General features: G+C 50.1%; 2 protein-coding genes across 7 annotated transcripts in view; both read right to left on the minus strand.

Moving 5' to 3' along the window:
* Positions 1-7580, minus strand: part of MYH11 (myosin heavy chain 11) — a 69476-nt gene extending 61896 nt beyond the window's left edge. For all 3 annotated transcript variants that reach the window (XM_040973252.1, XM_040973251.1, XM_040973253.1), the window contains exon 1: positions 7245-7580. In XM_040973252.1, coding sequence (XP_040829186.1) covers positions 7245-7580 — 336 coding nt within the window. The remainder of the gene's footprint in view (positions 1-7244) is intronic.
* Positions 7452-26990, minus strand: part of CEP20 (centrosomal protein 20) — a 38061-nt gene continuing 18522 nt past the window's right edge. For 2 of the 4 annotated variants that reach the window (XM_040973258.1, XM_040973262.1), the window contains one exon: positions 25244-26641. In XM_040973258.1, the coding sequence (XP_040829192.1) occupies positions 26567-26641 (75 nt within the window). In that variant the 3' untranslated portion in view covers positions 25244-26566. Of the gene's footprint in view, positions 7598-25243; positions 26642-26990 lie in introns of those variants that run through there. The other 2 variants (XM_040973259.1, XM_040973260.1) reach the window with 2 other exon arrangements.

Below are 26990 nucleotides of genomic sequence, written 5' to 3' on the forward strand. Positions count from 1 at the left end.
AAGGACCTGGCCCATGCTGGGAGTGGTCAGGGAAGCCTCAAGAGAAAAATGCCGCCCACACCAAACACCAAAGGGCAGGAAGGTGTGCACTGGCTACAGGCAGTCAAAGCAGGGAAGTGGCTGAGAGGGTCTGTGGGGGTGAACTACACACCTCGCTGGGGCCTTGATGGGGGAGAGAAGCAGTGGCGATGCATGAGCAAGTAGGGTCCAACTGAAGGCACCTGGCCTCTGCCGTGATGCCCCTGCCCCTACCACTAAGGTGCCGCTCAAGCACCCTGTGAGTGCCCTGAGAGCTGGGTGTCCCCCGTTGTCTTCCTTCAGCATACAGTGGGCGATATCCCATTGCTTACCCCAACACCTGGGACTGGGACGGCCTGTCTTCTTCACTTGCGTGGGGGCCCTGCTTTCCACATAACGGTGCTGTCTGTGCGCTGCCCCCAAGCCAAGGCCGCTCAGAGAGTAAATGTCCAATCAGCAGAGATCACTGCAGCCAAGGCCGACCCAGCCTCACCCCCCTTCAGGTCCCAGGGGCCACACCTGCCCCTTGTGGGCTGTGGGTATTACTTTAGCCCACCTACTCCACATCCAAGCCTTTAACCTGGATGCAGCAAAGGCAAGTGCTGAAGGGTACAGCTCTTGGCCCAAGCCTTCACATGGCTACCACCTGGCTGTGTGGCCCTGGGCAAGTCCCTCAACTTCTCAGAGCCTCAGTCATTCATACGTGTGATACAGTGGGGCAGACTAACAACCCCTTCACAGACTTGCCTTGAAATCACGCTCCCAGTGCCGTTGCACACAGCAAGCACATAATCCCTGTTTCTAGATAGATCTAAAAATGCTCCTTCCAGAGCAAGCCAGGGTGCAATGACCAAGGCCAAGGCCCTGGCAGGCAGCGGCTCCTCTCCCACAAGGCCAAGGCTGCAGGGCTCTGGGATCTGCCTGTTTCATCTCCATCGCTCAACTTTGGTTCACTCTGCCCCTGGTGTAGCCCCGCCGCAGCTGGCTGTGCTTCTGCCATCCCCAAGAGCGCCTCTCCAGCTGGTCAAGTTCAGAGGTTTCCACGTCCCCACCTCCCGTGTCCCAGCCAGCATCTTATGGGCCCAGTGCCACCAGCAGGTCCAGCCACAGGCCCAGGATTTCCCTCCTGTGACCGTATTAGGAAACAATTCAGCTTGTTCTCCAATGCTTTATATGGTCAGCTGCAGAGCCCCGAGCTGTGGAGAGAGGTAGGGAACAGGCAGGGTAGATGAAGAACATGAGGCTTAAGACATGCGAGCCTGGGAGGAATCCCAGCTCTGGCCCTTATCACCTGCCTGGCTGGTGCACCTGACCCGAGCCAAGCCTCTTCCACAAATGGATGCATCATCATACCTTCATGACTGGGCTGTACAACCATGCTGGAGCCTCCTGAATAACCACCTTAGAGACAGACACAGACCACAAACAACATTCTATGTCTCAACCAAAATAACCAAAACAGAAACAACCAAAATAGCCATCAGCAGACAGGAGTGGGCTCAATCGCTGTAGCTCATTCTGATAGCTCAAGACTGCACCTCCATCCTACAGAGCACAGGGGTCCCAACGGTGTTCAAGTCCACAGGGGCAAACAGCAAGACGCATGGCAGTGCGTGGCAGACACAGCCGTGGTGGGGGCACAGGGTGGCAGTGGGGGGCCCTGCATGTCTATGAGACCTCATCAGAGGGCTGCAGGACGCTGGGGGCCACAGTTGCTCTAAGGATGAGCAGGGGATCTGAAGAGAAGACAAAGTTCTCTCCACTCTCTCTATGCTAAGTATTTACACATACCAGCTCTTTGAAAAGTTAACTAGAGAGTTAGGAACGGACATGGACAAAGTCAAAAAGAGGGTGAAATGAAAAAGCCAGAGGTGAAATCCACAGGGAATTTTGTGACTGTGCTTTCTGGCATAGATGGGCGTTCACACCCATGACCCGTAAGTCACGTTTGTCTCTAGGACAAAGAGTTGGGGTCTAGGGACAGGGATGGGGGACTCATTTATACTTATTTTTAAATGTCCTCTTAGGGTCCTTGGGTGGAGATCCTTGGGCAAAGCCACTTCAAAGTGAGAACAAAATGGAATGAAAAGATAAATTTGAATGCAAATTTGAAATCCATGCATAGTTTTTCCGTAAGACATGGTTTCCACAGGAACTTTTGGAAGACCCACTGTCTGCATGGTTTTCAAATTTTTTGCATCAGAGAAAAATTTATTCTTTGATTCCACTTTCCAGGAGCATTCTGGCATTCTTTGAGGGTGTAATAACCTGAATGATTTTTGGGGCTAATTTTTGGAGCTCCACATGGGGCCACCTCCAGCCCCATTTCCACCCTCCAGGGCCTAGTGTGGTGACTGGCCCCTGGGGTACCTAGGACTCCTCTGCCTCCAGGGAAGATGCCTGGCCAGGCCTCTTAACAAGAAAAGAACTGTCACTTGCTGAAGCATGGCAGGAAGCATGCTCCTGACCCCTGTTCTTGTAAGAATTGGAATGGGCCACCGATCAATGCTCCTTGAGGGGTCAGTGGGTTGATTTGGGGGAGCAGGGCTTGATGGATAGGAGGGGCTGTGTCCCTCAGGACCATGCTGTTCCTAGCCCCAGGTGATGGCACAGACGTGGAAGTGCCCATCAACTTCAGAACCAAGCAGGTGAGGCATGAGTGAAGTCATTTAGGAGAGAGAAAAAAGCAGATGCAGTCATCAGTGATGTCTGCACTCAGGCCCCGGGGGGAGGGATGGGCTCACGACAAACAGATCACAGTCCCTCTAACAAGGACTGTCCCCCGATGCTGGCTCCTGAGGTGGCCACTCCTTGGCTTTCCCATGCAATGCCAGAAATGTAGTTTCTCTTCTCTCTCCTTGCTATCCCCCAACTATTTCATATATATATATATAGCAAATTAGCTCAATTCAAAGAAATCACTCCCTCTGAGCCAGCAGCTGGCATTCTCTAGCCTAGCACCTAGCGGAGGCTCAAGAAATCTTCATAAAAGGTCAGAGTCCTGCCCGCTGTGCACTGACAGCTCGCCTAGGCTAACAACAGCTTCCACAGCATCATTCCTACCTGCCCAGGGTCCTATCCCTCACGGCCCATGGGAACCCATGCCCATGGTGAGCAGTCACCCTGACCCTAGACTTGGTCTTGTCTGGATTCGCAGTCCACCCACTTCTCCATGACAGATAGGAAATCTGAGCACATCCGAGTTTCCAGGTCCTCATCGTTAAATGAAGTAGTAGTGTCTGTCTCGTAGCATCATGGAAACCACGACACAAGGTAACCGTTCAAAGTGTTGGCCCTAGGGCTGGCCTTACCAGGCTTTGAACTCCCCTGTTTCTGATCAAGTAACCCAACTTCTCTAAGCAGCAGGTATTTTTTATCTGCAAACATGGGCATACACAATGGCATATCTCTTCCATAAAGAACATTGACAATAGCAACTGTCAGCCAAAATTTCCAGCCAAGTCAATTCTGAAGCAATCATAGTAGGGGCTGTCACTGTGGGGCCTCCCAGAAAGAACTCTCACCTCCACCCAGCAAGCCTGCACAGACATCAATTGTTGCTAATTTCTCCCAAGGTTCACAGGCCCCTCAGTGCCCATCGGCAGGTGCCCAGTGCAATTGCCAGACCCCAAGTCATGGACTCGCATCAGGTGAGTTGTGTCTTTGCCTCTACTTTTTCATAAAGCAAGTGCAGGACAGGGGTTGTGCAGTGCACACATGGGCAATGGGCAGGACAGGGAATGCGTACTTCCACAGGCAGACAAGACCAGAGTCTGACGCCAGGGCTCTTCCTCTACCGGGCATGCCCTCTCTGCCTCGGTCCCCTGCTCTGCAGGGTGGGAAAGCAGCCTCCCTATTGCTGGGGGGCACAAAGAACCCAATAGGCTGAGGAGGCCTTGAGAGAAGACCCAGCAAAAGCCAGGCTCACACTTTTCATCTCCCAGCAAAAAAGAAAAAAATCCAGGGACACAGCCAACAACTGGAGAGGTCCCTGAAAAGCTCCAGGCAGAGAACACCCAAACGATGACAGCATCCATTGAGGCCAGGAGCCTTGAACCTAGAGACTTACAGCCCTGGCTCCACACGGTCTACAGCAACCTGCAGCACCCAGGTTAGCTCTAGATGCTCCAAGTCTGTGTCTCTCAGATAGGGCAACAGGTTCTTTTGCCTTCTATTGACTCTTCCAGAACCCAGAGACCAAAAGCTCTGTCAAGGCCTTCTCAAAGGCTCCACGTGGGCAGGAGGCATGCTGACCACATAGGTCAAAGTCAAGCACAGCAGGTAGCCTCAGCCATGGACTTGGCATCACCTACTACAGAGCTACTATTGAGAGTCCTCTGTTGTCTTGCCTTGGGTCTGTAGAATAACTTTCTGTCCCCTTTTGTTCTCTATCTTTCCACTATGGGATTAAACTGATCAGAAAGGAACAAGACAGCAGGAGCACATGGTGGTCACAAGGCTGTCAGGGTTTTAATCTCCTCTGTCTGGAGAAAGAGCAAGAATTTGCAGCTTTGATTTGAGGTCTAATTTCCTGGCAGAAGATTTTCGGGGTCTCGGGACTTACCCAAGCCCCTCATTTCCACCAGTCCCCCAATTTCTATTTTGAGCACCAAGTGTGTGTCAGAGGGCAATAGGTGAAGTGGACCTGTGGGCCTTCTCAGCTACCGAGTAGGAGGTGACACATCTTGGATGGGCAACCTTAGCTCCAAGAAGCCCCAACTGATGTCGAAAGTACCAACATCAACAGGTCAATGACATTTCCCAACAAGGAAGGCCCCACACAAAGCAACTTCCTCTACTCAATTAGGAAAACAAAGGTGGACTTGACCTTTATTTGGGCCTTAACTTGTCCACCCATAAAATGGGACAAGCCCACTTCACTTAATGCGGAGTTCGGAACCTGAGATAAAGCACATCAAAGTACAGGACCTGGCTTGAAGGGGCTATATCATAGACCTGAGTAGTTCCCCTACCCTCTGGGCTCTTAGAAAGCCACTACAGAAATAGCCTTGTGGTCCAGCAGGTAAGCTGCTTGCCATACCACCACCTCCTATCAGTGTGTTGGTTCAAGCCCCAGATGCTCTGCTTCCAATCTAGCTCCATGCTCAAGTGTCTAGGAAGGCAGCAGATGATGGGCCAAAGTGCCTACTGCCATGTGGAAGAGACTCACATGGGAGTTCCTGGCTCCTGGCTTCAGCCTGGCCCAGCCCTGGCTGTTGGGGCCATAAATGGGAATGCACTGGCAGATGGAAGAATGGTCTCTCATTGTCACTCTGCCTTTCAAACAACAATGCTGTAAAAATCTTTTACATAAATTTAGCATAAACATTTTTTTTAAATCCACTACAAGCTCTTCCTAAATAGCCCCAACTCAAGCAGCTAAGGGCCCCATCTCACAGGAGAGATGACACAGTCCTTACAAGGCCATCCTGGGCTGACGGTGATAGAGAAGTGCTCAGCAGGGATTTGAACTTGGGACCAAGAGAAAGCCATGACCGCCTCACAGGGCAGGCCCTCGAGCTGCCTCCTCACCAGAAGGCACAGCAAGAGCACGCCTTGTCTCTGGGTGAGCGCTGAGTTTGGGGCTTGCTCTGCTTCTTTGAATTTTCCAAAACTCCCCCCTGGAATGTGCCTGATTTTCCTAATTAGGAAAAAAATGTGCAGCACGTTCCTGCAGAAGGCAAGGGATTCTGTCTCCTTTACAGCATGGCAAAGCAGGCAGGGCGGAACTCACAGGACGCAGGGACGGAAGGGACGGTTCCGATGACCTTGAGAAGGATGTTCATGGTAGTGACCCAGTGACACAAACCAACCACACACACACATCCAGTGGTCCGTGAACCTGCCACGTTAGAGGAGGCACATCCGGCACTCCCCTCTTCCTACAGGCCCATTCTACAAGGCCCGGGCCACTCGTCTGCCCCATGACACTGGGACAGGTTCATCTGTCCAGGGGGTAAGGAGGGCCTTTTTGAAATAAAAACGACACCTAGGCTGGGCCAAGGGGCTTGACATCAGGGACCACGTGAAGGGGAGTTGGGGCAAGCCCAGCGACGACTCGAGGCCCCGAGAGTTCAGGCTGTCCATTCAACAGACCTGTGATGTTGGGAGTGGTCTAGACCAATGCAATCCAATACACACATTCTCCACAGGTGGCAGTTGTGCACATACGGTCAGCGCAGCTTAAGAAACGCATTGTTAAATGGTTATCTTAATTATCATCTCAAAGTAGCTGGCCCAGTGGCCAGGGACTATCATATTGAACAGTACAAACTCTAGTCTCTCTGACCTACACCATCCACCCAGACATGTCCAGGGTCCCCTCCGGGTAATTCCCACGTGGCTGCTCTTGTCTCCTGCCCATCCACCTGCCAGGACAGACCAGCCATTCCCAAAACGTCACGGGCACATTCCGCAGGCCCAGTGGGAGAAGGCCAAGAACGGACATCGCCAATACCTGCTGAGTGGTGTCCCTCCCCCTGCACTACGCCTGTGGGATTCCTTTCAAGTGTTCATGGAAAATGGAACAACAAGCTAAGTATGTGGGTGCCAGCTTTTAAAAAAATTGATTACATTTTCCGCAAGCTGTTGAAGACCTGTTACATGGATCACACAGACTCATCATACCTCTTCTTACTCAGCGATGGTGATTTTTCCCATTTCAAAGACAGTAATACTGAGGCTCCGAGGGGTGAGATGACTTGCTCAGTGTCACAGAAGTAGATCTGGGCTTTTTGGGTTGGGGAAAACTGGCACGGTGGCTCAACTTGCTAATCCTTCCCCTGCAAGTATGGGCACTGGTTCATGTCCTGTTTCTTCAATTTCCATTCAGCTCCCCGCTTACAGCCTGGGAAAGCAGTAGAGGATGGCCCAGGTCCTTTGGACCCTGCACCCACATGGGAGACTTAAAGAAGCTCCTGGCTCCCAGCTTCCATTTGGCTCAGCTCTGGCCATTGTGGCCATTTGCAAACGGAAGATTTCTCTGTGTTTGTTCTCTAAACCTGCCTTTTCAAGAAAAATGACTGAATGTTTAAAAAAACAACAAAAAGTAGGTGGGGCAGGGCTGAGATAGGAACCCATTCAAGAATGATTCCATCCCTCAATACACCATCTCCTCCCACAGCATCTTCAGGTCCCCAAGCTGAACCCAGACAGACTTCTAAGCCCCTCCCACTCTGACAGGTGCAGGAAACCAGGAGAGGGACCCAACAGGCCCAGGTACTCACATAGATGAGGCCCGAGAAGTACCTCTCCCTCAGGTTGTGTAGCACGGAAGCCTCATTGAGACACGTCAGTTCCGCCATGTCCTCCACCTTGGAGAACTTGGGCGGGTTCATCTTCTGGATGTCATCCTTGCCCACGGTGATCTTCTTCCCGTTCTCCACCAGCTCCACGATCACCTCATCCCCCTTCTCTTCCTTGACACTGGCAGCCTCGAAGCCCTGTTTCTCCGAAGGGACCCACACCAGCTTCTTGGCCACCCAGTCAGCCTGGGCCACTGGGCTGTTGATGAAGTTCTTGTCCACGAAGAGGAATTTCTCATCGTCGCCGAGTTGTGCCATGTTGCCTGGTTGGTCCCCTGTGGAAGAAAAGGATGGGGTCAGAACTGGGCAGCACCAAGCCTTAAACAGGAATAACTGTCACCTGGCTGCCATTTGTAGAAACAGCCCACACGAGGAGCGTGTTCCCCTGGTGGGGTTTATGTTGCCCAAGGATCGGGAAAAGGATCTGTATTGCTAAACCCAAGAAATATCCCCAGCAGCCATCCGCATGAGACTTGAGATGCAAGCATGTTATTTTCACAGTTACTAGCAAGGAAAAAGTGTGGCTGTTGGAAAATGCCCACTCCTTGTTACTGCAAGAATGATAGGTAACCTCAAATGATTACCATGGAACTTCCACTTGGTTCAAAAACTTCACTCCTGGAGATAAACTCGGCAGAAACACAATTCACATATACATGTTTAGCGCAGGTTATTTGTAAGAGCCAAAAAGCAGAAACAATCCACATTTCCAAGAATGAATAAAAGGAGAAATGAAATGTGATTTATCCATAGCATGGAATACTATTTAGTCATGAAAAGCAATGAAATGCTGACATCTGCTGGAATATGGCTGAACCTTAAAAACATAACATTCTAAGCCCAAGTAGCCACACACAAAGGATCACGCACTGTATGATACCATTTGTATAAACCGTGCAGCAAGTCTGCAGAGTTAGAAAGTAGATTACAGATTTCCAAAGCCAGAGGGTGGCATTTGGGGCAGGTACTGGGGCACAGTGGACTTAGCCGCTGCTTGGAATGCCCACGGCCCTCAGTAGATTGCCTGGTTCAAACCCTGGTCACTCCACTTCTGATCCAGCTTCCTGGTCATGTGCCTTGGAAAGCAGTCGATGGCTCGAGGGCTTGAGTCCCTCTACGCATGAGGGAGAGCCAAGCAGAATTCCAGGCTCTTGGCTTCAGCAGTAGCAGTGGGCATTTAAGGAGTGAACCAGATGACGGAAGATGTGTGCATGTATGTCTGTAATCCTCTTTGCCTTTCCCTTTCTCTGTTACTATCTTTCAAAGAAATACATCCTTTATAAAGTGACAATTAAAATGTATATGGTCTTTTGAGGGTGAAAAAGACGCTCTAAATATACTACAGTAATGAATATTCAAATCTATGAATATACTCAAGGCCTTTCAGTTACATAAATAGGTGAGCTGTATAGCACCTCAATTATGCATTTAAAAAATAGGGAACTGTAACAGAGTAGATAGAAGAGCTCATTAAAGAAATATTTAGCATCACAGGGCAGGTACTGTCCTCAAAGGCCACCAGCTAAGATGCTAGAATCCCACAACGCAATACCAGACATCAAAGCCTCTCTCAACCTCTTACCTGCAGCTTTCTGCTGATGTGAAGCCAAGAGGGGACAGGAGTAGGACAGAGGGACAGCTCCAGCCATTAGGTTCCTGCTACCCATATAGGAGACCTGAATTGAGTTCCTGCTCCTGACTTCAGCCCAACCCCATCCAAGCAGGAGCCTTTGTGGGTGGAGGTGTTCATCAGTAATTGGGAGTTTCTCTCTCTCTCTAAAATAAAAATGTCAGGGTAGCCGCTTGGCTTCGTGGTTAGGATGCTGGTTAGGACACCTACAGCCCACATAAGAATCCCTATGTTCCAGTGGTAGCTCAACTGTCAAGACCAGCCTGGAAGCAGCAGGTGTCAGCTCAAATAGTTGACCTGTCACCCAATGCAGAAGATTCAGATTGAGTTCCTGGCTCCTGGCTTCAGCCTGGATCTGGCAGATGTTTGGGGGAGGGAATCAATACATGGAAGATCTCCCTCTCTATATCTCCGTCTTCCAAATAAAAAGAAGGGGGTGGAAATTAAATGGGGGAGGGGAATTAGCTCATTCCTTGACTTGCACTTAGGAGTTCTTGGAATTTAGCCCATAAAAATAAACTGGATCCACCAACACAGGACCAAGATGTGCACCGTGGGGCAGGCTGGGACAGCAGTACCTGGCAGCACCTGGATGCCCTCCAAGGATGCCGTGCCAATCAAGGAATATCCACTACCCTGGAGGCTGTAACCTAAACAGAGCTTTAATAGGCAAATTCAACTCACAACAAAGATTTCCATTTTAACTGACTACTATTGTATCATTTATACTTGTATAAATTCACTTATCATGAAATTCTCCAAAATGTGCAATAAATAAATATATAAATAAAAACTATCCTTGTATGATACTGGGGAAATCAACATAACATTTGGAAAACTGACCAAAAAATATTCTACTGGGCCCAGGGTGGCACCCTAGTGGCTAAAATCCTCACCTTGCATGCACTAGGATCCCATATGGGCGCCAATTCATGACCCAACTACCCTACTGCCTATCTAGCTCTCTCCTCGTGGCCTGGGAAAGCAGTAGAGGATAGCCCAAACCCGGCACCCACATGGGGGACCTGTAAGAAGCTCCTGGCTTCTGGTTTCAGATCAGCTCAGTTTCAGCCATTGTGGCTACTTGGGTATTGAATCAGTGGATGGAAGATCTTTCTTTTTGTCTCTCCTTTTCTCTGTATATCTTTCCAATATAATAAATCTTTTTTAAAAAATTCGTTCTCAGGGTAACTAAATAATTGCAAAGGAGAAGTCTGGTGTAGGATTTCAAGTGGTTAACTTTTCTCTAAGTCAGGGAGCACCCTGGGGAATGATTTTCCAACCTGCCATCCAGGTGTATCCTTGAAGTCAGGTGCAGGGGCAGCAAGCCCTGCTGGGCCTAATGTGTTCCCATTCTAAACCTTGACACTGCCTGCAGGTGCTGCCCTGGTAATGCCCACCCCCACTCCTCACCTCCTCCAACCTGCTCTGGCTCTCCCCATTCACTGAGGCTGCACTCCCAGGAAAGGAGGCACTTGTTCAGTGAGGATGGATGGCCACCAGGACCGGGCTCTCTACTTCAACAGGAAAGAATTCCCAGCCCCTTTAATTTCACCAAGAACATCCTCCACAGGAAAGCAAGACACTTTCTAGCCCATGACTGAGTCCCCACAGCCCAACAGCCAACCCCAGAGCCAGGGACCTGGTGTGTGATGGGAGAAATTGGTACTCCAATGTCTACTTCTTGTAACAACAATAAAACCCAGATACTGACTGTTTGGAAGAGAAGGTGATGCTCCTCAGGGCATCCGATTAAGGAACTGATTGACTAAAAAAAAAGATGAAGGGCAGGTGTTTCGCATAGCAATTACGATACCACTGGGACCGCTACATTCTATATCAGAGTGCCCGGTTCCTACTCTGCTTCTGATCCCAGCTTCCTGCTGATGTGCACCCTGGGTGATGGCTCAAGTTATGTGGGTCTCTGCCATCCGGAGGGAGACCTGGATCAATTTTCTGATTCCCAACCTTGAGCATGGGAAAATCTCTTTCCTCCTCCTGTCAATCTTTTTGTTTTTCAAACAAATATAGAAAAACTAGTGAATCATTCTCTAAATCAGTTATCACTTTATTCAAACAGCAAAATAAAGAATTATAAAGGACACATATTACACACAATTTATTAGTGATGTATCCTGCCTTTTAACATTATTACTGAACTTGGCCTCGGATATAATAAACCAATGGGCTCCTCCTAGTACCTCTTGCTCTTACTCAGTTTAAAAAAAAAATAGTCCCTTCTACCTGGAAGAACTCCAGGTAACAAATTAAACTACAAAGACCCACTACTTCTTGCAGAGTAAGGCACTGGCTCTTGCTGGCAACTTTAATGGTACTTACATATTTTCTTCCTACATCAGCATCTGAGCGACCAGGTCTGGGTAGGGCTCAAGAACCCGCACCTCTGACAAGTTCCCAGTTGATACCAAGGACACTACCTCGGGCTTCCACCTTAAGACCCCTGACAGTGTTAGACTTTTTAAAACATTGTGGGGCCAGTGTGACAATTTAACTTCTAATCCTCTGCCTGCAATCACTGGCATCCCATAGAAGTACCAGTTCATGCCTTGGCTGCTCCACTTTCAATCCAGCTCCCTGCTTATGGGCTAGGAAAGCAACAGAGAATGGGCCAAGTGCTTGGGCTGTGCCATCCGTGTAGGAGACCCAGATAGAGTCCCAGGCTCCTATGGCTTTGGCCTAACAGTCCCAGATATTGCAGCCATGTGAACAAGCAGATGGAAGTTTTTTTTTCTCTCTCTCTCGCTCTCTCTCCCCAACCTCTCTGCCTTTGAAATTAATAAAATAAATCTTAAAAGAAGCCATCCCTTCCATAGACAATCTCAAGAAATTAAGTGGAGCTGTTAGAAATAAAGTTGTATCTGACTTCACTCCTCTTCCTAAAAACAGAGATGAACACAAAAATGCAAACAGCACCTTGGTATTTTCTATCCGAGCCTTTGCTTGCTACACTCTTTGGCATGAAGATGCTGTTGTGGCTTTTGTGTATTTACACAGACCTGACCTTTTGGGGGAGATTAGGGAATATCTAAAAGGGAAACACTGCTGGGGCTCACAGGCTGTCCTCCAGGCAGGAAGTGAACAGGCCGAAAGCTGACTGGCCCCAGGGCGACTGCTCACTGTTGACAAGGGCTGTTCTGGGTGGGACATTCCCCTTGCTCCATTTTGTGGAGACACGGAATCAAAAGGTAAGTGTACTTTGCTGCCTCCCTCACACCCAGAATGCAAGCAGGTGCTATGCTATGCCATCTCCCTCTGCGGCCTTGTGTCCAGTAGGTCTGGGGTTCTGTGATCACAAGCAGTGGACCAGATGGTACCATCAGCTTACAGCACTGCAGCCTGAGGGCTGGGTGCTTGCAGCCAGCAGCACTGTGAGCATAGGAAATTGGGGCGCCGACAGTAGATCAATCAGAATGTTTCACTCGTAAGAGGTGGCAGAGCCAGCATTTAAACTGGAGTCCGACTCTAGAACCGATTCTTCTCTCATTTGAGCTTGATAGACCATCACAGACCAGCCGGGTATTTGGAAAACGTGAATCACCCTGGGCATGCATCCTAAGAGTTAACATGGCAGGATGGACATCACACCTCCCATTGGTGCGTGCCAGGCTCCAACTGCCAACTCCAGCTTCCTGCTAATGCACCTGGTGGTGGTATGGGGGTATGGGCAAGACTGGCGATGGCTCTAATGGTTGAGTTACCATCACAATGTGGTGACCTAGATTGAGTTCCTGGTTTCAGCTTGACCTAGTCTTGGCTATTGGGGGTAACTGGGAAGTGACCCATCAGACAGCTGTTCTGTTTGCCATCTTCCATCTGGGCTTAATAGAGACACTGCTTCATCTCCCACTGGACCTTCAAGTCACACTCTCCTCAGTCCTGCAGACCAATTAGTGATGGACTCTCTCCTCTCCTCGTCTCTTAACCGAGCACCTGATGAAGTCTCCTGGCACATGTGATGTCAGACGATGGCAGCTGTGACAGACATACTCCTGACTCAAAGGCAACGGATATAAGGAGGACACGCCTTCTGTGTGTGTCCAGATGAGGCTGCAAGCCCAGCGGGACAGCTCTGTGGTGATGGAGGCCAGAGGAAAAATGACCTTTGGGGATGCAGCAGCTGGCCAGCTGGGACAGAAAAGGGCTTCGGGCTGGCCTTCCATCTCCTGGTCCATAGGGAGTCACACTGAGTGTACACCCTCCAGGGGCCTTAACTAAGTCTGCAAGCAAGACCCTTTCCAGTTCAAGGTTTCTAGCAGAACATTTTAGAAACCCATGCCTAAGAGGAATCTTCTATCCTTGAAAAATGTGTGCTATGAACCAATCATGCATGATTTTTAACACATTTTCTCATAAAAATTGAATTGAATTTAAAAAGAAACAAAACCTTGAAGATATTTGAGAGGCAATAAAAGCAGTGAGAGAAATTGACCTTCCTTCATCCACTGGTTCAACCCTTCCTCCCTCAGCCCAATACTCTCTCAAGGCCTGAACCAGAGCTGGGAACTCCATCAGGGCTCCCAACAGGGTGGCAGCGATCAGCAAGCATCTGCAGGTGCCACAGGCAGAGCTAGAAGCTGCAGCTGGAAGTTGGACCTGAGTTCTCTGGTGAGACGCTCAGGTACCTCATTTAGCTGCTAGGACTACAGCCACTCCCAAACTTAGCTTTTTTTAACTTCATTTTCCTATCAAGCTTTTGAAGTCTGTTTGGACTGGATATAAAACCACTTCAGTTGTCTTTCCTCATTCTCCTGAAATGTGCTTCAAAATACACCCAACATAAAACTGCCCCCCTTCCTCTATTAGTACACATTAGGGATGTTAAGTACAGAGAAAAAAAAAAAACAGCAAGAAAAACAACAGAAAAATAAAGGGACACATGTATCTCCACAGCCAGACCCCTATCTAATCTCAAGGTCAAAAACATAAACAAGATCAAATGCAAAGATTCGGGCTCAGACCAAAAAAGGAGGAGTCGTCGCTGGCTGCTGGCCCAGTGCTTTGATGCCCCTGACAGTTACGATGTGTGACATCTGCTTTGGTCAAAAGCAAGAGAATGAGGCAGCAGAAGCTGGGGTTCAGCTGTGATGGCGTTTCCCAGACTGTGCGCCTTGGAACCCAGATCCCCTGAGGCATTTGGGGCCAGGGGTATCAGGGAGGTGGAGAAATTCATCATTCCCACTTCTGTGTTCAAACCCGTTGAGAAGAGGGTGGCACGGTGCCCTATCCCGCACGCCACTGAGGCATCCAAGTCCCAGACAGAACCTAAGTCAAGCTACTTCACTCCTATGGATCTGGGGCCCCCCAAAACACCATGCAGCCACAGAATTTCCCTTGAACAAACACAGAGAGACCCACACGTTTGTAGCACAGGCGGCATTCGTATACAGACTCTGCATCTGTGCACACAACCAATGCAGACGGCAAGTTTTTTTTTTTTTTTAATTGCATGTATGGGGCAATTGCTGTGGCGTGCCTGGGAAGCCACCACCTGCAATGCCAGCATCCCATAGGAACAATTATTCAAGTCCCAGCTGTTCTACTTCCTATCCAGCTCCCTGCTTATGGTCTGGGAAAACAGTGGAGGACAGCCCAAATGCTCAGGTTCCTGCATCCACGTGAAAACCCAATGAAGCTCCTAGCTCCTGGTTTCAAACCAACACTGCTCCAGCCATTACAGCTATTTGGGGAGTGAGCCAGCAGATGGAATATCTCTACGTCTCTTCTCTCTCTGTAACTATACCATTCAAATAAGCAAATAAATCTTTTAACACATTGCATGTGTGCTGACCATGTAGACTTCCTCCCTTGTTACTATTCCTTAAATAACTTATTTCAACAACTACCTTCATAGCTTTGTACAGCATGAGGCCTGAAATACAACCTAGAGAGGAGACTGGAACATCCAAAGGGGGTCCTGGATCCATACCCTCACGGGTATCCAAGGCAACTAGACTAGCCCCAGCAGCAACAGTCATACAGTCTTACTTCATAACAGTCATTATCTTACTTAGTCCCCCTCTAAGACCCTGGGAGATGCAACACTACTTCCGTTTTATCAACGGGGAAACTGAGGCACACAGCATTCTGGTAACTTGCCCACTGTTGCACGACTATGTATGATCGAGTCCGAATAAAAGCACTTACTCAGAGACCTGGAAAAGCAGTAGAGGCTGGCTCAAGGCTATCTACTCCCACCCCCACCTCAATCTCTGCGCCTTCCACTTTCCCTTTACAAAAAGCAGTAGTGGACCAGCCTGGCTCTGCCACTTTAGGATACCTGTGACCCACACTGAGGACATAGGCCACTGGAGATGGCTCAGCTGCTTTTGTCCCTTTTACCACCGGGTTGTCTTCACCAGAGAACTTGGGGAGCACAGAGCACTTTAGCACTGAGGACACACGAATCAAAGGGAATCAATGAACCAAGGGGATGGTACTTGTCCGTTACCAGGCCTGGCCCATAGCTTCCCTGGGGAAGCTCAAACACCTGTCCAAGACACTAACAGAGAGAGACAACCCAGCCCCAAGGCTGCTGAGGCCCCTGCCAAGCCACAGAGGTAAGGACGGGGCAGGCCATAGGTTTCCGTACAATGCTCCAGCTGGAAGGACCTTACTCCTCTGCCTGCCAGAAACTTGAAATGCATGTATATATTTATAGAGAGTGCATTTTCCATGAGTTTCTTGATATGCATGAATCTCATGGTTAATATACCAAAATCAATCTTGCAGGGCAGGCATTCGGCTTCTCAAGTACATCACCCAAGCCCCCTGGTAGAGGACCAGGGACCAATGTCCACCTCCTGCTCATTCAGAGCCTGGGCGGCACGAGGGCCGCCTCCAGGGGCTGGCTCCCTGCCACCACCAGGGAGACCCAGCCTGAGTTGCCCGCTCTCGCCCTGGCCTTTGGAGGACAGACCAGTGGACGGGAACACTCTGCCTCTTCTATTTCTCAGATCAAGAAAAAAAAAAGAGGTTTTAAAAAAATAAATTTATCTTTGAATTCTACTTTCTACCTACTTTTGGAAAACACCGGACTAGCCATGATCAGGGGAATGAATGGGAAGACAATTCTCCAGCTGCGGCCAGCATGGCCAGCAAGGATTCCCCAGGGGAGGACGCTGTGATCTGTGTGGACACCTGCTTTTTCCCCAGGGGAGGGAGCCGACTCTGGCTACCTGGGGTGGGGGTTGGGTAGTGGTACCAGGATCCCTGGGGGATACCAAACCCTGCGGGTGCCCCGGTCCCTCACAGAAACAGATGCAACATCCACACACTCCCTGCAGAGGCCACCTCTAGCTATTTGAGTCACAGGTGTGCCCTCAGGAGGCTGGGTGGACAGCATGGCCAAGGTCATGTGGCAAGGTCACATGTGCACAAGGGGGCATGGAGCCCTGTGATTCCGATAAGGGATGCTCCCTGGGAGATGGCTGGCCTCCTCCCCTCTGGTATGGCAGGCACCTGCTCCCCACATCCTCACTTGACTTGGGCCCAGATCTACCCTCTCTCCTTCACGTGGCCCCCCCTTACATGGATTTAAAGTTAAGGGTGAGGCTGGCACTATGGAGCATCATGTTAAACCTTCATTTGCAACACCAGCATCCTATATAGGTACCCAGTTCAAGTCCTGGCTGCTTCACGTCAATCCAGCTCCCTGCTTATGCCCTAGGAAAGCAGTACAGGATGGTCTATGTGCTTGGACCCCTGCACCTGCATGGAAGACCCAAAAAAAGCTAATCAGGCTAGCTCCGGCGTTGCGGCCATTTGGAAAGTAAACCAGAGCATGGAAGTTTCTCTGTAACTCCGCCATTCACAAGAAATAAATCTTTAAAAACTTTTTTTTTTTAAAGCCAAGGGTAGAAGGCAGAGACCAAAGGAGGGAAAGGGCTCCTGGGAAAGGCAAACATCTCCCAGGTACGGCACAGCGGCACGCCTCCATGTCCAGGGGACCCACACAAACTCCAAACTTGCCAAGACACCCAGAGCATGTCATTGACTCCACAGGGAAGGACACTTGGCTGTGATGAAGCATAAAGTTCTCTCCAGCGTCGAAGCCCACGGTGGAGCTAGGTTATGAAAAGAGGTGTCCTAAAAGTAAGTTTCGGGATATATCTCTGCAAAGAGCACATGAGAGCCCGCCCGGCTCTGCCCAACACTGGCTGTGCCACTGCAAGCCAGCCCCAGGGCAGCTCTGGTCATCCGGGAAGGCAGCCCAGGAGCAGGTGCTGAGCTGAGCCCTTCAGAAGTACAATTCGCCACCTTTCCCTAAAGGGGAGTTTTTCAGGCCCAGGAGATATCCAGAACTGGGTTTCTAGAAGCCTTGTCTTCCCTCTTTGCTAGTGATGCCATCGCAAGTCGCTTCAGACTCTACACTTACACATCAAGAACAACAAGATTCTAATCTAAAGGTCATGAAGACTGAAGTAAAAAAAAATGCCCCCCAAGGGTTTAACGTGCTGCCTGGCCAAACAGTTCAGCAAGTGCCAGCTCTTCCCATTAACCCTGTTTCACGGATGGGAAAACTGAGGTTTGCAGAAGCCAGGGAAGATCACTTTCAAGTTTAATTGTGAGCTGCCATGAGTCTAATGGACTTAAAGTGTGCTTGGTTTTCCAGGAGAATCTGATGGATATCCAGTCTTGGAATTACACAATGGGGCCATCAGTATCAAATTCACCTGTTTGGGATTCAAGGCATTGCAAAAAGGGAAGAGACAAGCTCTCAACACACACACACATCCCCATCCAAAAAAGAAAAAAAAAAAAACTTTCCAGGAAGAAAGGGCAGGAAAAAAGAATTCCTATTTCCTCTCTAATGTCCTCTGGTCCAGTCTGTCCCGATGGCTCCCACAGAGGACAGGGTGGGGAGCTCCCCAGGGGCAGGGCCAACGAGGCTGCTGCGCAAGGCTGGGCAGTTGGCGAAGGGACCGGGATGGCCTCATGGAAAACGCTACCATAAATGGGCATGTTTGCTTCCATCTCAGCCCTCCCACGGAAAAGTAATGATAAATCCATAACAAATACCTTGTACGGCATAGCACGCCTATTTCAGACATGACTACCAAAAACACGCTGTGGACAAGGCAAACCCCCAGAGACTGGCAAGCGCACCTTCTGGACCCTTGGGGTGACAGCCTGGCAAGGGTCACCAGCCCCAAGTAGATCATCATTCCACCAGGTCCTCATTCTACCACGGGACAGCCTACATGGAACTGTATATTGGCAAAAGGTCAGTTCATGTTTTGTCAAAAAAACAAAAACACAATCATGGCTAAACATTTATTCTGTGGTAAGCATTGGGTCCCACCAGCAATGTGACTCCAGGGAGAAGGTTTTGTCCACAGTAAAGAACAACAACAACAAAAAATAGATGATGGGGTCCCTGGTACAAGCCTGGCATCAGGCAGACATGGGAGCGTGTGCCAATATTTGCTAGCTGTGTGACCTTGGGCAACTTATTTAACCTCTCTGGGCTTCTGCTGCCTTCTAGGCCGAGCAGGCACAGGATCCCAAATGATTCAGGGAAGGTCTGTGCTCCTGCAGTGAATGCCACGCAAGCATGCATCCTCCATGCACCAAACCCTGCCCTTTCCTTGTATCTTATTTCACAGCCTGCCATTCAACCACTCTTAGCACCTTGGGTCTTTAAACAGTCTCTCCAAAGTAGCCCAACAAATACAGAAAATAGTAACAGGTGCACAGGGGTTTGTTAGCAGCTTGCTTTCCCCTGGCTGACTGCTGGTCAGTTTGCAGCAAATACAAAGACTACAAATTCCCTACAACTAATCATTTCCTGCCTTGGGTTTCTTAACATTTAACTCCCTGACAAGCGCGGCTTTTCCCAGAGCAGCAAAATCCTGGCCAGCTCCCCAGACAAGGGAAAAAAAAAACACCTTTCTTTTTCTTTGGACAGTGGAGGCAAGGTACTGCAGGGACTCCCCATAAGGCCTTGCCTAGTGCACCTGCAGGTCGTAAAGACACAGAGAGACTAAAGTATCTACATCCCTCCCCACTCCTGCGGTGGTGATGGGAATCTCAGGGCAACCTGGTTGGTTTCCCCTCCTCCCCTTGTTTTTCTTTTCTGACTTGGGAAGGGGCAGGAAGAAAGCTGGGCTGTTTCCAACAGACTGCGTGTCATCGGCAGCCTTATCTCCCTGGGCTATCAACGCGCACAGCTCAGTCTGAGAAGCACTGCTTTCAGCACTCGCGCTCGTGGCCTTGGAACTGACTTAACACATTATCAGCATAGCTAAGTGGTGCTTCCACAGCCACTTGGAGCCTGCCTCGCCCGCCTGTGAGCGAGCCAGGGGCTTTTCGGTGAAGTTCAGCTGTACTTCATTGGGATGTGCGCATGTGTTCCTAGAATTTAAAACCTCGAGGCCACGCAGCTGAGATGTGGAAGGGAGCACGTCTCCTCTATTCACCTGCTAACAAGAATCACCTGGGGACGCTGATGGTCTCTGAAGTGTATGCTCTTTTTTTGGGGGGGGGGGGCTTTTTTTTCCCTGGAAATTCTGGAGTAATTGGGGTTGGGTCCAGTGTTGGAGTCCCACTGACAATCTTGAGAAATGCTGAGTGAGACGGTGGGTAGGAGGAAAGGAGGGGAAGAGAAAGGAAAATCGTGAACCCCACCATCTCACCCCCTCCTGGAGACAGACATCCTGAACTGGACCCCTCAGCGCCCCCCAAACCCTGGAGAACGCCCTGGTGGAGCCTCCAGCCCACCACCCCACGTGCGCTCGCCCCAATCCCAGCAGGGGTACCCGCACTTACAGATCTCCAACTGGGGGTGGGGGAGACGAGCAGAGAAGCAAGCTGGACCGGGAGCTCAGATCTGGCGCACCTCCCAGGCCGGAGCGTCCAAATCTCCTTGCGCGCCTCGGACACCTCTCTTTATAGACCCGGGGCCGCCCGCGGGTGGGATGGGGCAGGCGGCCGGCCGGGTGCGGCGGGGGAGGGTCCCGCGCGGCGGCCTCCGCAGCGCCTCCTGCAGGGAGGACGCTCCGCTCTGGCCCCCGGCCCGGGGCGCACAGCTGGGGTGGACATCCCCTGCACGCGCGTGCTGACCCTGGGCCGTGGCGCTCCTCGCCCACCCCTGAGACCCCGAGTCCCTATAGAACAAGGGGCTGCTGGAGCAGTCCCCGACCCCAGGCTTTAACCTCTTCCGTCCCGTGCTGTTGAGGACGCTGGACGGCAGGGAAGAGAGAGGAAAGGTTTTTTGTGAGTTTTTTTGGGTAAGTTTGCGAAGGCGAGGCTGGAGCTGGAGCCCTCTGCCCGATTGCTGCAAAGGGGGCGCAACCAGATGAAAAGTGCTTTTTCTCGACTTGCCAGAGCGGCACAGGTGCAGCCCCTCATCGCGTCTTCTGCCCCTTGGGTACATGCTTTGCCGAGCCTCGAGGAGTGCTCTGCCACATGGGGTAAGGGGGCGGCGATGATTCTGTCATTCGTCAGGTGCACCCCGCGATCCCCGCACAGCGCTGGCACTCCCGCATATTATCCCTGCAGACCCGGGGGAAGCTGACCCCCGGAGTCCTTTCCCGGCTCGTCCACACTCCTTCGGCCTCCCATGGGCTTCCATCCTGGAGGCAGGAGTGGTCTCACCAACTCCCATGCACCCCATGCCTGGCGCCCTTCCCCAGCCTGCTGTGCCTGTCCCGGTCACTGTCGCTGCCCCTTGCTCTGGGCCCAGGGTCTTTCAGAAAGTGCACGGTGCGATGGAATTAAGTTAAAAAGCTATTGAACTCCATGTATACTTTTTCATAGTGTGTATGTTCCATGAGCTTTTGCAAACCCTCTCCGAGGCATGCATTTCAGATTTGTGTGTGTTTAAATTTTTTGGTTTTGATACCAAAATCATCTTTTTCGTGCGCAGGCTTTCCCAGTCCCTCTTCTCGCGCTGCCACACACACGCACACACAGGCCATAAAAGGCAGTGGAGGCTAGGGGTTGGCCCCTGGCCAGGCTGGAGACCCCGCTCCCCGCGCGGGCCGGCTCCGAGGTTCCCGGGCCGAGCCAGGCCGGGCCGGTGCTCCCTCCCCGGGCGCGGCGGGCACAGGGCGCGGGGCGGGAGACAACCCAAAAAGGGCAGGCGCGGGCTCCTTCCTGCAGGAATTCCCAGCGCCGCATACCAGTCCGGGGCTGCCCGCTCCCCCTGACTAAATATGGTGCCGCACGGCCTCCCAGCTCCGCGGGCGCGGGGGAGGGCAGCCGGCACCCAGCGCCGGCCACGGCAGCCCCGCTGGTGCGCATGGCGACCCCTGTGCTTGGGGCGCACCCTGGGACAAGTTCCCCGTGCGTTCCAGCCACTTCGGGCCAGAGGATTTGGGGGCGAAGTTTCCAGGAGCTGGGAAGCCCCCGTCAGGCTCTGTACTGGGCTTACGTAACAACCCCGCCCCTTGCAACCACGTGTGTGGGGGGGATGGGATGTCTTTAAGGCGACACTACTGAGTCCCCAGAGCATCTCAGGGGACCCTTCTGATTTCCCTGATACACCTACAGCAAGGAGACATTCCAGGGAAAAGGGCCGAGGCCCAGGGCAGGTGGGTGGGGGTCGGCGAGGTGGCTGAGTGTGAATCAGCCGTTTCTGATGCAGGACAAGACACTGCCACTATCCGTGCCTCAGTTTCCCTGCCTGTAAAATGGCAAGGACAGTAGCTACTGCTTGGCTTTTGGGAAGTAGTCCTCGTGGGAAACAAGCACTGCCTCCCACCCCGTTCCATATGGGCTGCTGTCCCTGGCCGACTAGAGTGGGCGCCAAGTCTGGGGAGTGAGGAGCCCGCTGGGCCTAGGGTCGCCTGCAGCTCTCCGGTTGCACAGCCTGGAAGACCATGGCAGCCCCGTCCGGCCCCGCCTCCCTGCTTTGCGCTGGGGAAGAGGGGCAAGGCTCCTGGGCACATGATGAATGAGCTGCTTCTCCACAGGCCTCTTCCCCTCCACACTGTAAAAGGAGTGGAAACTGTCCCTGCCTCCGCGCGGAGGTGATGGGGAGCAGAGAAGGAAGGGGATAAACTGTGGCTGAGGCAGAGCAGGCTGCTGGCACCTCGGCCTGGCTTGCAAGGGGTTGCACCGACGCGTTCAAGACCTGCCTGGGCGCCTTCCAGAGAGGATGCTTCATTACTTGGGAACACTCGGTTTTACCGCATTCTATCTCTGCTCATGTTCCTCTTGTTACTAGTGCAAACCAAGGTGGGGGGGTGTTCCGGTAGAACGGGAAATGCAGCGGTACTGCAGGAACTGCACTGTGTGCCTGACGGCGTGTGAGGATAAGAAATCAGAGGGCTTCGGCCACTAGGTCCGCCAACAAGCAGCCAGGCAGCTCAGGGCTGGCCGGGACCCCTTCTGGGCCTGCCTTTCCCAGTGAAAAGCTAAAATCATCATTCTGCTTGAACAACCTGGCCGGGCTGTTCAATACACCAGCACGCGAGAAATGACCTCTAACTTTCTGCTGTGTTCCAAGTGTGGGCTACACAAAGTCCTCACGCCGAGTCTTCAAAATGGCATTGCTGTTAGCACGCATGAAGCCAGAGGCCCCAGTTCCACTTATTACAGCTCAAAGGGTCAGTTTTGTTTTGTTTTGCTTTTTCTTTTAGGGTCAGTTATTTTGAGAAAAAAAAAAATCATGGTTGGAAAAACGTCACTTTGAATGAGTGCTGTCAAGTAATTTTCCTCAGGACGTCTGGTCTCAGAGGAACCACTGGGTGGGGGTTTCTGTGAACCTGTGAAGCAAGAGGGCTCAGGGAAAATTTCTCTTGGGGTCTTCTGTTTTTTCCTAATCAATGAGCTTTTTATTTTCCTCTGCATTCAAAAAGCCCCAATGTGTGATTCCCCTCCAGTTTTAAGTGACACCAAAGATTGGGACCAAGTGTGTTCTTTTTTAAAATTTTTAAAATTTTTACTGGAAAGGCAGATATATAGAGAGGAGGAGAGACAAAGAGGAAGATCTTCTGTCCTATGATTCACTCCCCAAGCAGCCACAACAGCTGGAGCTGAGCAAATCCAAAGCCAGGAGCCAGGACCTTCTTCCAGGTCTCCAACATGGGTGCAGGGTCTCAAGGCTTTGGGCCGTCCTCGACTGCTTTCCCAGTAGGGAGCTGGATGGGAAGCAGGGCTGCCAGGATTAGAACCAGTAACCATATGGGATCCCAGTGCATTCAAGGCGAGGACTTTAACCACTACGTTATCATGCTGGGCTCCCAAGTTTGTTCTTTCCTTCTGTGTGTGTGTGTGTGTGTGTGTGTGTGTGTGTGTGAGAGAGAGAGAGAGATTTATTCACGAGGATTATCAAGCCTGGCCTGGTGTGATGGTCTAGTGGCCAAATCCTCACCTTGCATGTTGCAGGGTCCTATATAGGCACTGGTTTGTGTCCTGAATGCTCCATTTTCCCTCTAGCTCCCTGCTTGTGGCCTGGTAGAGCAGTAGAGGATGGCTCAAAGCCTCAGGACCCTGCGTCTACATGGGAGGCCCGAAAGAGGCTCCTGACTTCAGATCAGCTCAGCTGCAGCTGTTGCTGTCTTTTGGGGAGTGAACCAGTGGATGGAAGATCTTTCCTCCGAGGATGTGGGAACAGCAGGCTGGACTAGAAACAAGGGTGGCCCCGCTCCAGCTCCTGTACTAAAGTGCTTTTAGTCTACCCTGATGACACCCGCGTGTCTCCCTGTGCCACAAGCTGCAATGCACAGGCACCGCCACACTCACCTTCAATCACCCACCTCCATCCCTGGTCCTGAAAGGCTGAGAAAAAAGTAGTTTTAGAGCTTACAAAACCACTAAATGTCCTTGGGATTTAGCAAAAACACTCTTCTCGGAATTGACCCAAAGCAGCTAAAAAGTGACATCTCTCCTCTCCCCTCTCCACACACACACAAAATAGAACACAGATGTTAAAAATTTTATCCAGAACTGGTCAGACTTAAAGGAAACCAGGATGTCCTTGAGTAGGGGGTAGGTGAGCGACAAGGAGTAAAGCTGTGAAGAGAGACAGAGGAACTGAGAGAAACCTACCTGAAAAAGCCAACATCCTGAACCATTCTGACTATAGAACCTTCTAGAACAGGTGAGGCAGAGAATTTGTGGGGCAGTGAAACCATTCTATGGGATGCCCTAACGGTGAACACATTTGCCACACATTTGTCTAAAACACAGACTGTACCAAGAGTGCATGTGGGCGATAATGGTGTCAACTGGTACGGATTCACCCACTGGCACCATTATACTGCTCTGGGGCGGGGTGGTGGGAGGAGAGACCAGAAGTGAGGGGGTGTGGTGGGGAGCTGGGTAGAGGGTAGCTCTCTATACTTACCACGCAATTCAGTCATGAGTCTAAAACTGCCCCAGAAAAACAAAATTAAAGTCTACTTTTGAAAAGGTTTCACTTTCAATGAACAAAAATCCATGAAGACCAGACAGCCCTTGTGTAACCTGTTAGAAAGTAGATTCCCAGGCCTGACATGGTAGACTAGTGGCTGAAGTCCTTGCCTTGCATGTGCCGGAATCCCATATGGGTGCCAGTTCCTATCCCAGCTACTCCACTTACCTTCCAGCTCCCTGCTTGTGACCTGGGAAGGCAGTTGAGGACGGCCCGAAGCCTTGGGACCCTGCACCGGTGTGGGAGACCTGGAGGAAATTCCTGGCTCCTGGCTCCAGATTGGTGCAGCACCAGCAGCCATTGCGGTCACTTGGGGAATGAATCATTGGATGGAAGATCTTCTCTGTCTCTCCTCTCTGTATATCTGACTTTGAATAAAAATGAATAAATCTTTTTTAAAAATGGCTGGATCATAAACTGACAGCTTTCAACTGCAAGTATAATTCTTTCTGTAGTGGACTTTCTTAACTTTTTAAGAACACGAAGCCCTCGTGATTTTGTTTTTGCTTTGTTTTTTTGTTTCTAGATAATCACAAAAATCTCACACTGCTTTCAAAATATTTTTTTTCTTTACTAAATATATTTTTTTCCAACCAAACATGGCCCCCAGGCTACACTGCTGTCCCCCAAGACTGATACCAGCTCTGCCCAGGCGACCACGGGCTGAATCATTGTCAGAAGTGGCATCGAAGGGCCAAGAGGGGCCTCCCAAGTGCTCAGAAGAATCGGACATCAATACGGCTCCTGCTTCGTCCACTCATGACAGCACCCTCCCACACTCAGGCCCCCTTCCTCCACCCTTCACCTCGCCCTCCCAACAACCAGCCTGGCAGGACCCTGAACGGGGCAGGAGGACCCTCCCACCGTGCCCAGCTGCTGAGGACAAAGATATGGACACCCTCTACACAGAGCTGAATTCATTAAATTTTTTTATTAAATCAAACTTTAAAAGTATAAAAGTTGCCTAGGTACAAACAAGTTACAGAATGATACATACAAAAGCACTATGTGACAATTCCGTTTCGCTTCTGTTTTGATGATTTTATATCAGTATCCAAAATGGTAAGTTCCAGAATTTTTTCTTAATCTAGTCCTACATGATTGTAATTCCTGAGGTAAACTTGGGGTCCACTGCCAGTATCCTTGGATGTAAACCAAGTCCTCTGGGAGCAGTCAGATATTTATATTCCCACATATAACACAATGGAATTCATAATGGTAATCAAATCTTACAGATTTAAAAATGGAAAGTGGCCTTATGATATTTTGTCATCCAATCTTAAGCCCTCCAACAGGGCCTCTCAAAGCAGTAACTTGTGAAGTTTGGTCCCCAGGCAGGGTTCTATTCTGAACTGACCATGCGACTTCTGTCAGCTGGTGGAGGTTAGCCCTAAGAGTCAGCTGCCTTCAGTGAAATCCGTGTGTGGACGTGACATTGTAAAAGTTCCTTCCGTAGGTATCCAAGTGCCATTTTAGAGGTAGCGCCCTTAGAGATCAGTGATTTCCATCTCTAGGATAAAAAATGGATGCTGTGGAAGATTCAGGCCCTGTGAGCGGGGCTGGGCCCCTCCGTGACATGTCCACACAATGGACGACTACACAGCAGTGGACAAGGCCATCCTTCAGGGGCCAGCATCAGGCATCTCCTCCAAAGCCTGTCCCTTCATGTGCATTTCACATTCTTTACATAATAACTTCTTTGTTTTACTACAGCAAATGGCAAAACTACTTTCCCCAGCACTACCTTTTAATTAAAGTTTGCAGTACAAGCCAAATGTCTAACGAGGGAGAAAAACATTGTTCCTTAGTTGCAAAATTCAACCTTATAGTAATTCGGATATTTATAAATGGTTAGGTAAAAACAGCTGCTGAAAAAAAAAGCTATAGAAATCATGCTTTTTTCTTGTTTTAATGACAGAAATGTAACTAATGTGAGGTCAGGCAGCAGAGCTTCCCCTCGTGGACCTACTGACCTGAACACCTGCATGAGGTGCTAAGGAGGCCCTCCACTTCTCATACCCAGGGGCCTTTAGAACACTTCCTAGAAGAACATGCTTTCTTTCAAGTTAAATCCAGTAAACTAGATGACAAAGTTAGCTTTTATTCACAAAGGAATAAAACATGAGAGGCAAAGTGTTTGTGGAGAAACTCAACAGTTTCAGAAAACACAAATGGTAGTGGTGTCACTCTGGGGTAATAAATAAGTTACTGGGTAGAATAATTTGAGGACGAAAGCTACCCCGAAGGCCGTGTCATCTCTGCACCGTCGGAGCTCTTCCCACTCTCCTTTCTTAGCAGATCATCTAAAGGAACAGAAATCCACACATAGTTTAGGATGTTACCTGAAGGTACTTCAAAGTCCATGGAGAAATGGAACGAAATGGTATATTTATTTTTGGTGCAAAGTTTTATTTTTTTTAATCCACGCATAATTTTTGCATAGGGCACATGTTGGTGCAAAAACAATTTTGAAATTCAGGTAGGGTAAGGCTCATTTTCCATGAACTATCCAAAGAGCTTTGGTATATTCTTAAAATTCTTTATATACAAAAGATTTATTGTTTGGAAATACTATTGAAGAAATCAGAAATGCTTACTAATAAAGATCCTAACCATTCAAAAAGGTCTTTTTATTTGTTGGAGATTGATTTGGGGGGAA

Source organism: Ochotona curzoniae, unplaced genomic scaffold (assembly GCF_017591425.1).
Source record: "Ochotona curzoniae isolate NIBS_2020 unplaced genomic scaffold, NIBS_Ocur_1.0 contig_2321, whole genome shotgun sequence".
NCBI classification, from domain to species: Eukaryota; Metazoa; Chordata; class Mammalia; order Lagomorpha; family Ochotonidae; genus Ochotona; species Ochotona curzoniae.